The 14,220-nt window shown below is 36.3% G+C and overlaps 1 protein-coding gene across 1 annotated transcript; it reads right to left on the bottom strand.

Annotated features, from left to right (window-relative positions):
* Positions 1 to 10,486: 10,486 nt before the first annotated feature.
* Positions 10,487 to 13,979, bottom strand: GTF2H5 (general transcription factor IIH, polypeptide 5). The gene is made up of 2 exons (XM_010283551.1): positions 13,870 to 13,979; positions 10,487 to 10,887 (listed from the first exon to the last, which is right to left on the bottom strand). The coding sequence occupies exons 1-2, from the start codon at positions 13,902 to 13,904 to the stop codon at positions 10,707 to 10,709; spliced, it is 216 nt and encodes a 71-aa protein (XP_010281853.1). The 5' UTR covers positions 13,905 to 13,979; the 3' UTR covers positions 10,487 to 10,706.
* Between the last annotated feature and the right edge of the window lie 241 nt (positions 13,980 to 14,220).

The raw sequence follows: 14,220 nt of genomic DNA, 5'->3' as shown, positions 1-14,220 counted from the left end.
AAAATGAGTTCAACATTGGCATGCTGTTAAATCCACACTCAAGCCTGATTGTTACACAAACTTATCAGTATCTGAGTTCAACAAACTAATATGCCTAAGTATTTGCAGGACTGAGTTTTTTTGCATTGAAAGTTTACCCTTTCTGAAAAATGCATCATTTAAGTTGTATTTAAACTGCCAACAGAAAAAAAATATTTTATTCCATTTCATTCTAGAACAGGGATGAATTACAATAGTACGGAATCATGAACTGAAGGACATACAAAAGTTCACTTTAAACTGAAGGCATCAACTGAAAAGAGAGAAGAAAAATCTGTATCTGCCAATCAGCAACAGAAAATCCATAAGGCATCAATCTGATGAGATGGAAGAGGCTAATACTCCCCTGGGAGTATCAAATAAGGTTTTTTTCCAAGACAGACCTGGAATATAAATGCTATTGCACTGGTGCTGTGAAGACTTCACCTAGAATTCTACATACAGTTGTGATCAACTACATTGAAGAATGATAAATTAAACTTGAAATGGGTACAGAGAAGGGCCGGGAGAGACAGACGTGATTCTTTCTATGTTATTCTTTTAAACAAAACACAGTCAACTGTTGCCTATTTCATTTGCTACATCAGGTTAGAATCCCTTCTTATGCATTTTATAAGAAGTTTAGCATTATGAAACCCTAGTTCAAAGTGAGACCTTTGAATATGTCTATGATATAAAAAGCAATTAATATAACTTTCTCAGCAAAGCCCACATTAGAATATTAAAATAAATAGCAGCTGGTGGAAATACTTCCAAGGTCCCTAGGCTTTTCAGATAAGTGCCTTAATGGCTGAGATATAAATTTATATCTTTTTTAGCTTAAATCTACAGAGATCCATACCATATATAAATAGATTCTTCAAAACCTCTTACCATTTGCAAGTGTAGTCTCATGAGCAGTTCAAGTAAGAGGACAGCACAGCAAAGCTTAAGCAATCCTTTTTTTGTAAAATTCAATGGAGACAACATTCAAATACAAAAATAAAGACAGAGTTCTTAAAAAATATGAAAGAGTAAGAGATAAGCCATCAAAATATTCAAGGTTTTAAGCACCAGAATTCTAACAACAGTTTATCACCAGAGTCCCAAATAAGTATCCTCTGTACTATCACCCTCCATAGTAGAAAATACAACAAATACAGAGATTGTTGCAAAATCAAATGTTAATTCTTAAAAAGTAATTACAGCATGATAACTGCATTTGCTGTGGGTAGTCCTATAAAGGAACATGGTCAAATATGCAAGTCCTTTTACTCCACTGAAAAAATAATTTCAATCTAGATTTAATAGTAGGAAAATACACTGCAAGAATATGATGAATATATTGTTTTTTGTGGTTTTAGCGAAATATAATACAATGATAAAAAGGAGCTCTATGCACAAAGAAAATAAATAAACCCCTTACTTTCATGAATGTCTGGTTAGGGATCCCACTGATCATTTTAATCCCAGTTCTAGGAGGACACAAAAAAAATTCCAGATGTGAAAGGTGTGGTTATCCTTACTAGCACCCCAATTTCTTGTTTGTTCCCCTTTGAGAACCCCAGCACCTGCTTGAGGCTTACAATAATGCTACTCAGTGCAAGGACTACAAAAGTACCCATTTCCTCCCAAAATTATAAGAAACATTGTTGGGCGAGGAAGGGTATCTTTCTCCCATGAGGTAACTGCAGTTATTATATATATACACACACAGAATAGATCTATTTATGCACACAGTTATTTTTTTGTGTGTATTTATATATAATGTGTCTGTGTGTATACATATACAAATATCTAGACACACACACACTATTCCTAACCTGTCACTCAGAATTGTAGTTAGGCCAGAATATGATGCTATGAAGACCTACGAATCTTTGATTGACAGCAACATTTAATATGCATGCATGTAAGCTAACATACTAGCATAGTAAGATCTCCTACTACTGAATGCATGTTCTCCTATGTATGTTATGAAGTACCCCCAACATTTACTTTTACTAGAGAATACTTCTATTTTAATATAAACAGAGAGCAGGACAAACTTCCATTGTGCATTTTGTATAGACAGAGTACAAAGCAAGGACACAAGCCTGCTTAGTAGAGCATCAGAAAAATAAGTACTCTTTTACAGATTGGGAAATGCACTAGGGCAAAGGAAAGCTACCTGTTTAAGATCATAGAGCAATGTCAGGCTTTTCACTTCTCCTCTAGATCATACTAGTTAATTTATAGGTGAACTATAGTTTCACCAAAATAGTATTATTAGTATCTTCCCTTCTCAGAGAGAACTAATTTTCACAGTCCTAGTAGTAAGGCAGAAGCAAAAACATTACTGTTAAATGTAGTGCCTAGTATCACATACAATCAGGTCTTGAAAGCTAGCAGAACACCGAGTATTAAGTTCACTGCACTTGGTAATAAGTTCTCATTTGCATGAACAAACCCTTAATTGCTTTGCTAATATTTGCTTTGTATATTTATTACTTTTTAATGTTTTTCTTACCAACATCTGCAAGAAATTGGAACTAATGACTTGGCATTTCTCAACACTTGTTAAACCATTTACATATATTTAAATGGCTGCTTCATTAGAAATGATCAATCACTTGATGCTAGAGATCCCACTTAAAATGAATTGCATTTGATACTTACTGGAACACACACTAGTTCTTCTCATACATATTTTTATTTTCATACTTTTAAGAGAAGAAAATGAAATCTGTACATCACCCTTTTAATTGTACATGATACTTAATTATTGCATTATTTCATGTCATCACAGACATTACAAATGTGCATGACTGTCATCATTACATACTGGGTGCTAGGACAAAGGAGAAAAGTACCTGTCATGTTTGAGTGTAGCAGTTTTTGAGACTGAAAAATCCAGACTTCGATGTTCCCTTGACCCAAGAGTGACAAGTTTCCAGCATATCCAACTTACGATTCTGCCCCAGATGTCCCCAGGCAAGCTTCCTGGCTAGTAGAAACTTTAAATATTGGCACAAGTGGTTAATCTCAAGTTTGCACAAGGATGAAGTGTGGAACTTAGGCCATTTATATCAGCCTTACATGTATTTTATTATATAAAATATATAATAGGAATAACAGCCTTACACATATATTTATATATAAATTTACATCAGCCATTTAGATCAGTCCTCTCTGTTTGTTTCTATGACTTGTTTTGGTTATGAACTTCACATAACTATGATGATAATGAAAGATTCCACTACATGAAAGCCTCCTTCACTGTTTCAAATTGAGAGTTATAGCAGGTTGCTTCTTGTAGTCAGCAATTTGAACAATAAAAGTTCTTTCCAGCACCTTCAGAGTTCCTTTTGTTTTGTAGTACCATTTAAAAAAGATATGAGCTAGAATAACTCTACATATGGAAAAGACAGTTTCAGCTTGGTCTAGTTTTTCATACTTGTAGCAAACAACTTTAGGAACCACCTTCTGAAACACATACACCCTCAGAATGCCTCCTTCCCACTCCCTGTAGCTCCTTCTGTCACACAGTAGACTAAATAGGCATAAATGGCTTTTTAAAAAAGGCTACTCAAAGCCAAAAGGGGAAACATTTACTAGTTCCAAGACTTCAGGTTCTCTGGTCCTCCTGACAGATTTGCTCAGATGCTTAGCTTTGCCTACTCATCATCCCTACTCTCCTGCTCCTCCCAAACAGTTTGCAGCTGCTTTTGCCCAAATGGCAACCTAGCCAGCAGCAAAAAGCTGTCACAGTCCTCTATCAAACTGACTTTGCCATGGCTGTGCTTGACAATATCCATTTCAAATATTCCCTAAGAAACTAGGCCTCTCTTCTTAAATTTTATACTGACTTTCTAACCTTCCCAAAATTAAAAGATATGATAAGTCTCAGTTTAAACCAAAAGCAAAATCAAATACAGGGAGCATGCTTCATATTACAGCTGAACAGAGGTTTTTCTTTCATACCTCAATTTCAAGCTGGTTGATGATACATAAGGATATCATTATCCCAGGGTTACTCATCGCTGCCGAATGAGCTTCTGGGATACCTGCAAACCTAGTGATATACATACCACACACATGCAAAACACATTTTACACCCAATAAAGTTGCCAATGTAAGAGAATCCAGAGATTAAAAAGAAGCAAAACTACACTATCATTCCACATGGAAAAGTGGTCCCATCCAGGACAGAAGCAAAGTAGAATAACAGGCATAACATTGTTCTTCCAGTCCTCATGATGTGTTGGCTCTCATGGTAAATACCTTCTTAATTGCAGGGACACTTTTGGATACAAAATTAAAAATAATTTGAGTGCAATCTCTCTTTTAATTTTGTCCTTATGGTCCTCGTGATCCTGTTCAATTTCAAAATTAACAGGAAATGCTATTTACAAGCCTAAAATCCTCTTTCCCCTCTTTCCTACCTTTTTTCTCTTTGGTCTTCCTACCTCACCCCTCTAGCTTCAAGCAGCAGAAACACAACACACAATATGCTGACAGATTATAAATATTTGCTTAGTATGTTTACCTCTCAATACTGACAGTATCAGCTATGCCAAAATTGTAGAAATGTATACTTTCCTATCTACAAGTGTTCTCTTCACAGCTGCAAATGTACCCATCATTTGGCATGTCCTGTAATTTACAGCTGGGTCTCTCCTTCCTGTAATAGAAAAGTGAACAACTGTATAGCTCTGACAGCCAATAATGTTATTAATCCAAAAATGAGATCTCTTCCAGGAACCTTATAGTTGCTGTTGTTACTAACACCAGCTTTTTGCTCAAGCACAATAATACACTAAAATTTTCACTTTTTTAATTTGTTCACTGGACAGCAATTTTATAGTCAGTTTCTATTCTGCAGTTAATCTACTTATTACTGCTACACAATCAGAGGAGAGATAATTACTTTTTCTGTCTGTATAAAAAATACAAGCACTAATATCCAAGGTAGTAGGGTCCTTCTCCGCCCCCATATGAGGAAATAGAGAAAAAACCTTCATAAAAGTTACTTCGGACTGTATCAACAATGTCTTTCTGTGATTTATGCTCACTAAAAGTGATGTAACTTAATACAGAGCAACTCCCAAAGCAGGCTAGTGATGTGGAGATACACAGACCTACCAGTAACATCTGAAGAGAAGCCCATGTCAGACGCATCATTTTAACGTAACAGGACTGTGTACCTAAGCATAGAAAGAAAATGTTGGCCAACTGAACATCTAAAAAATTTCAGAGCTAAAGAGACTACTTCAGATTCCAAAATCTCTTATTGCAAATATCTTTCTAGAAGGATCCTTTCAAGTTGAATGTTCATGTCCAGCTGAAAGCATATCCAGAGAGAAAGCTATTAATGTTCCAAAGCCCGGTAAGTCTCTGACCCATCATTACCTATGCTTTTTAGGTTTAAAAAGCAGTTTAAAATATTGGTAAGAGCTCCCCTTATTGGTCTGCCTTCAAATTGTTAAGTCTTCAGTCCTGAAAATCTTTATCTGAAACAAAGATGGTTAAAACATTACTTCTATTGCATTTTTTTTTTAATTAAAAAAAAGCTCCACATCATATTTCTATCACGGACCTTATTTTTAAAATTTCTTATTAGTTAAGTCATAAACCCAAAGATAATGACTTCAGGAAGAATTTATTCTTCCATTATTATGAGCTTCACCAATGTATTGAATCCTTAATTTTGTATAGCACATGTAAGCCTTGCCAAAGCCTGAATTACAAAACACACACAGACACCTAATTCTGACATACTGAGTAATGCCTCATTTCACAGTAACCTCCACCAACTTTAATGGGATCATTTGTGGGATAATCAATGAGTCAGTGTGGGAAAAGGATCAGAATCTGCTGTAGAATTGGGAACTGCAGAAAGATTACAAAAACTTACTGTTTTCTTCAATGGCCTACTTCTTAGTTGGAAAAGCAAAATATACCTCTCAGCCTGTGTTAGTTTATATGATTAAAGGCTTCTTGACTATATCTAGATATGGTTTTTGGAGCCCTACTTTTGCAAGCTCAACCTTGGGGCTGACTGAAATTAGACGCATTTATGGTGATGATGCCAACTAAGATAAGTTAGAATAAGTCATTTTAATGACACTGTGAAATACTGTTATCTTCAATTGACAGTAAACAATTCTGTTTACTTCAGTTCACAGTAAACAAGCCCTTTAATGCATAAAATGTATGTTCTCCAGTTTGTTCTCACACACTGAAGTGGCCCTGCAGAGTTAACCTGAGTGAGAAAAACCAGTAAAATCTGTTGTTATGCCACATTAAAAAAAAAAAAAAAAAAAACAATCAGAAGATATGCTTTCGAATACACCCTACAATTCTGGAAAGACTGTTAAGCAGAATTTCTTAATTTACAACAGCACTTGGAGAAGTTTTTGTATAATACATCACACCTGCCATATAGCTCTCAGCACTGTGCTACATAGAACAAAAAACAAACTATCACTATAACCACATTAAATTTCTAAACAAAAAAACCAAAACCACTCTATCATTCTTCATTTCAATGGATTCAGATGCCTACCTTTTTAGGAAATAACACTGGCCATTTAGCTACAAAATCAAATCCACTCAATCTGGGTTCTCTCAGATGAAATGGTACAATTCCCTGAAGCATTGTTTCTTTTCTTTCAACACAGTTTTCTTTCTTGAAGCCACATCCATTCTTTCTACTGATTGTTGGTTACTTCCTCCTTTAAGGCACTGGAGAATTATTCTCCTTGGCCTAACTGTTGTACCAGAGAGAAAGAGGACTTTTGCATTGGTAACAAGATAAGAAATTCATTATAAACCCTATCTATACTGACTTAACTCAGGGTCATCTTCATAGTGCTGCCAACCCCCACGTTAAAAAAAACCCCCACCCTCCAGAATTAGCTTATCCCACAATTTCTAGAAGTATCTAAGTATGTTACAGCATTTAGGCTTATTTGCTTTTGTGGTACACTACGGTCATACTACACAGCTTGCTTTGAAGACCATTAATAAACAAAACTTAAAAATCCAAGACTTGAACAAAAAACAAAACACCAAATAGGTTAATTTTCAATAAAAAGGAGGTGCTGCTGCTTTATTTTAATAGGAAGCTGCATTTTCAGTTTCCACCCCTCTCTTCCCATTTCACATATTTTCTTTGTTTGCATTGCTCATTCTCTTACCTTGCTTTAGAGACCTCTCTCATTTTTCTGTCAAATATTACTCTTTAGTTTCTGCATCTGCAGTAATGAAAGTGGCAGTTACAAGCCTGTTCAAAGCTACAGTAGCTACCCAAGAGCAACTGTTTACATCACAAAACACAAACAAGTGAACTTGAAAGATTTTTAGAGCTAAGTGTAATTAAGTAGCAAATAAGAAATGAAGTTCAGGTAAGTGTCATTTAGGTAATTATTCTGCCATGCTCTTCCTCCAGCAGTCAAGATATTTTCAGACCAAAACCAAAAAGTGAAGCACCAGCTCAATCCTTAGCAGTGAAAGCCCATCAAGACAAAACTTGCTGCTTCAACAAGCAGCAACAAGAATTCTGTCATTCAAGCTCTATTTTTGCTAATCAAGCAGGACCTGAGCAGAGTATAGCCCCTGTGCTAGACACCAGAAAAAAAAAAAGTGAACTTATTAGCTATGGATAGATATGTTAAATTAACATGTAATATTCCAAATACAGCAAGAGCTGATATTCTCACCATATCAACTCTATTAGCAAAACGTATATATTTAAACAGATCTCCTTAACCTTTTATTCTCAAATGCTTCCAGCCTTTAAAAATAAATAAGATATTCTTAACACAATATTTCATTCTGAGCTTCACTCACCAATAATATTTCACACCTAAATGAAAGCCAGGGAAAACACTTAAAATCTGTAAGTGCAAATGTTAACTATCTCAAAATGTCTTGATATTTTTAAAGCTAGTATCTACTTTCCTCCATCTGGGCAATATATATAAATGCTTTTAAAAATACCTATTTATACCTATAAGTTCCAAGTTTATATGCATTTAAAAAAAAATAAAAGAAAAAAGAGATCTTGCTTGGGTCCAAGTTTGTTCAACTCCAGAAACCCTTGGGTGTTCTGGGTTTTTTTAATATATATACATAGTCAAGTTCTAAAGGCTTCCTCATTGGATTTCCTTCAGCATACTACATGATTCAAGACCCTTTTTTCCCTAGAAACTACAAAGAACTCAGCTCCTTAGACCCCATAAGGACACACCAGTTTGTTTCTTTATACCTTTTGTTTATTCTTCCAGCATAGAATCAGTTAGACCTGGTTAGGTTGCACGAAGGATCTAAGTCTTGACAGGTTGTCCTGGCTGAAACCTGGCTAAACCATGACACAGGTTTAAAAGTTAAAATCCATGAACATGTTTGCTCAAAAAAGATTGAGAGCAAAGAGTATAAGAATGCATGCCTAACTGTTTAGTTTAGAGAGTTTGGAACTTCTATCCCTCTGCATTACATTTGTCACTGGAAATACAAGCTAGAACACAGGTAATACAACAATAAAACTGTACAATTAACCAGGAGAAAAAGACAAGAACTGCAAGAAGTTTATCATAGGCTTAAAAGGAAAAATCACAATCAAAATGTAGCACTAGACATGCTAAATGGAGAGAAGTTTAACAGCTGTCATTCTAACATGACTTTCCAAATACTGTCATTTGAAGAGGGAATGACAGATCAGTTCCCTTTCATCAAAATCTGGATGGAATACAACCTAGGATTCCAAAGAAAGTATATAAGACACTTGTAAATAAATTGCATTCAGCTATCATGCCATGTTAAGACTACTGATTATCTCTCCATTAAACGAGCATCCAATAATCTTCTGCAAAATAAAAATTATGAGATCAATGTTTGATCAATCTCAAGGAAGAGGTAAGGAACCTCTTCCTTATGTATATAAGATTTCAACTTTTTATTTCAAGTGAAGATGTGCAGCTGGTTCTTGGTCTATGTGACTGGGGAAGCACCCACTTATAAAAGGAAGAGATGTAACAACTTGGACCAAACTCCATTGTTCTATACAATTAGAGATAAGGTGGGTGAAGAGTTACTTCATGAGTAACTACATGAAGCTAAATTCTACAGGGCTATTTGCTCATCCACATGAGCCTCAAGATATGCAATTCTGCAGAACTTTCTCCAGACAGCTTTTTGATTAAAAACATCTCAAAGTTTCTCCTGATGCTTCCCTATTTCTGGGGAGAAAAAAAAGATACAATACAAAACACAAAAACCCTACCAAAACCACCAACTAATCTGATATCTACTAGACAAGAAAAAAAAACCAGCAACAGTGGGAGAGTCAGTAAAGAAAACTTTTCCTTATAAAAGCCTTTCTACTTATGCTTTCCCCCCCCCAAAAGATAAAAAGATAGCATCTGAAGTACATGAGCAGCTCTGAAATCCAAGCTTCCTTTTGAAGTAATACCCTAGAAGTCTTTAATTTATAAATTGTTTCTTACAGATCCAATAAATTTGACTATTTTGAGTAGGAAGTAGGATAAGAGAAAAGGTAATACAGATTACAGAAATAAGAATAACCTGTATCTGCCATATTTGTAGATGGGAATCTTCACAGGTTTTATCATCGTGCACTAGCTGACTTATTAAATAAGCCAGTGTCTGAGACAGCGAGTTACAAATACAGTGTAAAAGAAACCCCTATGAAACAATGAGGCTTTTTCTTTGCAGCAAAGTGCAATAGGGGAGGAGAAAACCCCCAGCATCCCCAAAAATACAAAACCATCTTTGTTCTCCACAGACAGAGCAACCAAGTCTTTATTTCGCCCTCCTGATCACATAGCTTATTGTGACTAGGCATTAGCTTCAGTGCAAAAATACAAGGATTGGTCTCCCATTTATATTACCCATTTCATTTGCTGTTGTTGATATGCAAGTAATCACGTTAGAATTAAAATGTGATGATCCAGGATAATAGATTTTGTTGTCCCTATCCCACCCTCCCCTCCAAACTCCTAAATTCCCACCACCACTCCCCAAACCCAGAACAACACAGAAAGCATAGCCTTGGTAAAAGTAGCCAAGCAATATGGGGCATTTGTAAAATGTTTGGAAAACAACAACAAACACCTCACCAAAAACAAAAAAACCCAAAACCAAAAAGGAAAAATTCACATAAACTTTCATTTTCGTGTAATGGTGTAAACCCATTAAGTTAAAGCAGTATCTGACCATGCCTTCAACTTATGGAGATGTACCACCAAGCACAGATCATACTTTAACAGATATTCTTTACATTCTATCAGTCACACTAAACCAGCTTTAATCAATTCCACAGGAATGTAGTATGTCAGAGGACTTCATATAGCATTCCAGTAAGGAAACACTACTCTAATTTTTGGGTCATACAATCTTGCAATGTAAAAATCCTAAAGGAAAAACAGAGAGCATGCATCAAAAATTCTCTAGACAAGTCCTCAAGTGTATCATTTTAAGGATTTTAATAAAGACACCATAATCTTTCAAAATGAGAAATAGAATCCAATTCAAGAGTGTTTTGTTTATGAAAATGATCCACTTTCTAGAGTAGCCACTTCCATGTAGAACTTACTAACCACGCTGTACCTATTAAAACAGTAACAACCTAAGCTATTGAAATTCACTATTCCAAAACTTGCAGTAATCTCGTTTCTCTAGTCTTTTTACTTCTGAGTAATAGGAAAAGAGTTCTGGTCCATTAACTCGCCCACTCTCTCCTGAAGGAAGTTAACCAACTCAGCTAATACAAAGACATGAGTTTCATCCAGGTCTTGTATGATGAACTTCTTTCCCAATGCATTTGACTCATCCAGGTAGAGCAGAAACTGCTTCATTGCTGGGTCACTGTAGAAACAAACACAGATCAGAACGCACCTCATTGTAATAAGATACAGCTAAAAACAAAAAACCCACAATTTGAAGACACTCCCAAAGTTCTTTGGGAAATTAACTTCAAGAGTTGCTCACAATTTAAACAAAGTTTATGAAGCTTTTGAAAAAGTTGTTTCACAATAGTAACTGCCTGGGTTACTTTAGAGACAAAAATAAACTGCTAACAAAGTCTAATGAGAAGAACTGGCTGCTTGATTAGCAGAGAAGAGCACCTATGCTGCTGTTAAAGTGGCTTAAAAAAAAAAAGCCACACACAACAAAATCCCCCCCAACCCTTAGGAAGGCAAGTAAGGCAACTTACACTTCTATCTTCAGCAATAGCACCATAAAAACATGTTTCCTTAAAGCATATTTTTGTTCAAGGGTAGTCAAAACCCAGGAGAACATAGATCTCACTCAAAGTAGTATAGCACAGAGAAAAAGTGGTCATGTATTAATTGTACATTTATCACATGGTAACTGAACACTTCTTTTTCATGATGTCATCTAAGTTAATTTTAAGTGTTTAGAAGAAAACCTTTTGCAAGTATTGAAATTAAAGGCAACTGGAACAGCTGCATTATACTAAGCAGTTAGATAAAGTGGCTTCAAAATAGAAGCTTTTTGATCCACTGAAATTTTGAAGAATTTGAATAATATTCTTCTGATACTAGTTTTTACAAAACAGGAAAAACATGTTTTTTGGTAAAACTTAGTACTTGATTGCAACAACTGGTGAAGAACATGTGCAAGGAATACAGGAAACTGGAATCAGGTCGCTCAGGACACTCTCAAAATTATGAACATAGTTGTTTTGACAACAGAGTAATTTTTAAAACGAATTCTTAATAACACAGTAAAAAATGAATTCTTTGGTTAATCTTCCTTCTTTTTAATGCAGTATGAGGACCAATTCTCCCTCACTTCAAAGTATATATGGTGACAAAGACACACACTATGAGACTAAACCCTTCCCCTGCCCCCTACCCAGCAACTCAAGGCAACCTTTAATATTAACTTCAAACCTGCAGATGCATGACTAGAGTAAAATGAGTTTTCAAAGTACAAAGTAATTCTGAAGAAAGGAGAATGGGAAAGTCTGAAAGCTATATCTTTCTTTGTGCTCTGACATGTAAGAAGAGAAACAGAAGAGCTGAGAAAAATCAGATACCAGAAGTACGTGGTTCCCAGCATTCTTCTGAATCCCCTTTGGATGGGTGCAGTGAGGTTTATTTTTTACTTGTTTCATTCAGCTGTACTTTAGTGACTCACATTAGTAGTACTAGATGGCATGCGCTTTTGTCCTAGCTATGTTAGGCAGTATCCAGAGACTGGTTTTCACACAATCAACATACAGAACTATAATCAGTGCCAGTAGATATATGTCACAACAGAAACACTGATCTCATTACAATAACTTACATTACTTACTACTAAATTACAATGAAGATTATAATCCTTGATATGTTGTCTTCACAAGAGTTTAGCTATGTGGGGAAGTATGGGGAAAAAAAAGATCTGCGCAACATTTCACTATTTTATTTGTGTGATTTACAGATTCAGAGTGTCTTTTTGTTTTTTCCCCACTCCCTGGCCATTTGGTATCTTAAACATCCTTAGAAGACTGGGTTGTAAGAAGTGGGGCAGCTAAACAAGGGGATAGGTTTATAATAATTCTGCATTTTTTCCTAGGATGGAATAGCATAGCTATTATAGTATATAAGGCTACCCTTATGCAAAGGTGGGGAGAAAACAAACAAAACAAAACCACCAAGACCTAGCAAAACCAACTCAAAGGTCAGTTCTCCAGGGGGCTGCTGAAAACATCTGATGGCATAACAAATGCTGTAGATCTGTTATTAGATAGAAAATTCCCTTCCAGGGAGAATGATTAAGCTCCATGCTTATACTAAGTGGGACAAGGCCATGGAGCTGTATAAAACCAGACAGATCTTTAGGTATGTGTAAAATAAGCACATAAGGTGCAAAATAAAATATTTTGTGAACTGTCAGTCAAGACTTCTGCTCTGGGCATCTTTACATAGTCAGCTGCAGGCAGTCAATTTCTTGTGCTTCGGAAGGTTTGTCAATGTACTAGCATGGAGCCACAATTGAGAAGACAGGCTTTTTGTTAAGCCGAGTTTAGGTTCTGACCTGCTCACACATAGCCATTAGACATCCAGACTTAAGCTGGCTAATGTCCAGTCAGCTCAGAAGTTAGCTGCTGCAAGATCACAGCTATATGCACCATGCAGGCACATCACAAGAGGTTCAAGGTTTTTCTGCTTTTGTGCAGTTATAATCTGTTAATATGTTTACAACCTAAGTGTACTGCAGAAATCTTATCTGTAATATAGTGCTATGCAACGACCTCACAAATCTTGACTGATACTTATTTTTACTTTGAAGGTAACCAGTTATCCGATTCTTAGCCTAGAGATTTTGGATTGTATGAAAACAAAACATGTTTACTGCACATACATCAAAAGCTTACTTTCACAGACTGCAAGCATATTCCTTTCAAGTATAATCTACAAACAGAGCCACATGTCAGCCTTGAACTGAATTTAGGCTGGAATTGATGAAAAAAGACAGGAAGGAAAGGATGAGAGATTTTTTCATCTCCCTCTAGAATCAGTAAAGAAACACATTGCTCAAAAACAACAACAAAAACCATTATTTGTAAGCAATATAAAGAACAAGAGGGAACATCTAATGGCTAAGTGTAAGTTGCAAACAGCATCTTGGAAAGAAAAAAAGGAGTTTGGAATTAGGATAACCTACACTTGCCTCTCTCCTTCCCCCAACGGCCATACTTTTCTCTTGTCTGCTTGCTCAGCATCACACCTCCTCCTTCTTTTTTGGTCTAGACTCTGAAGTTACTTAGAATATTTCCAGCTCTGAATAAATAAGTAGACTTTGACACAACAGGAGACAATAAGCACTGTTACTAACCATTCAATCAGAACACCTTTCAGAACGTTCACCATCCTCTCAGTCCTCCTACAAACGCTGAAAGGAAGAGGTGACAAGAACAACTGTTGCCTTGGGTTACAGACGTAAACCAAGGAAATCTGAAAGAAAAAGAAACAACGCCTTGGTTGAACTCAGCGACCCTTCAGAGCAGCTCACTTCCCCGGGACCTGCAGCGCAGCCCCGCTATCAGGCGGAGCGGCCGGGGCCTGGGAGAGAGGCGCGCATTGACCGGGCCGAGGTAGCAGGGCCCGCTCAGGTGTGGCACCGAGCTCGGAGAATTAAAGCCCTCTGCCCTCACCCTTGAGGGCAGTCCAGGCAGCTCTGCCCCCC

Source organism: Phaethon lepturus, unplaced genomic scaffold (assembly GCF_000687285.1).
Source record: "Phaethon lepturus isolate BGI_N335 unplaced genomic scaffold, ASM68728v1 scaffold57313, whole genome shotgun sequence".
NCBI lineage: Eukaryota > Metazoa > Chordata > Aves > Phaethontiformes > Phaethontidae > Phaethon > Phaethon lepturus.
The sequence above is the reverse complement of the archived record's forward strand: the minus strand, read 5'-3'. Positions and strand labels throughout refer to the sequence as shown.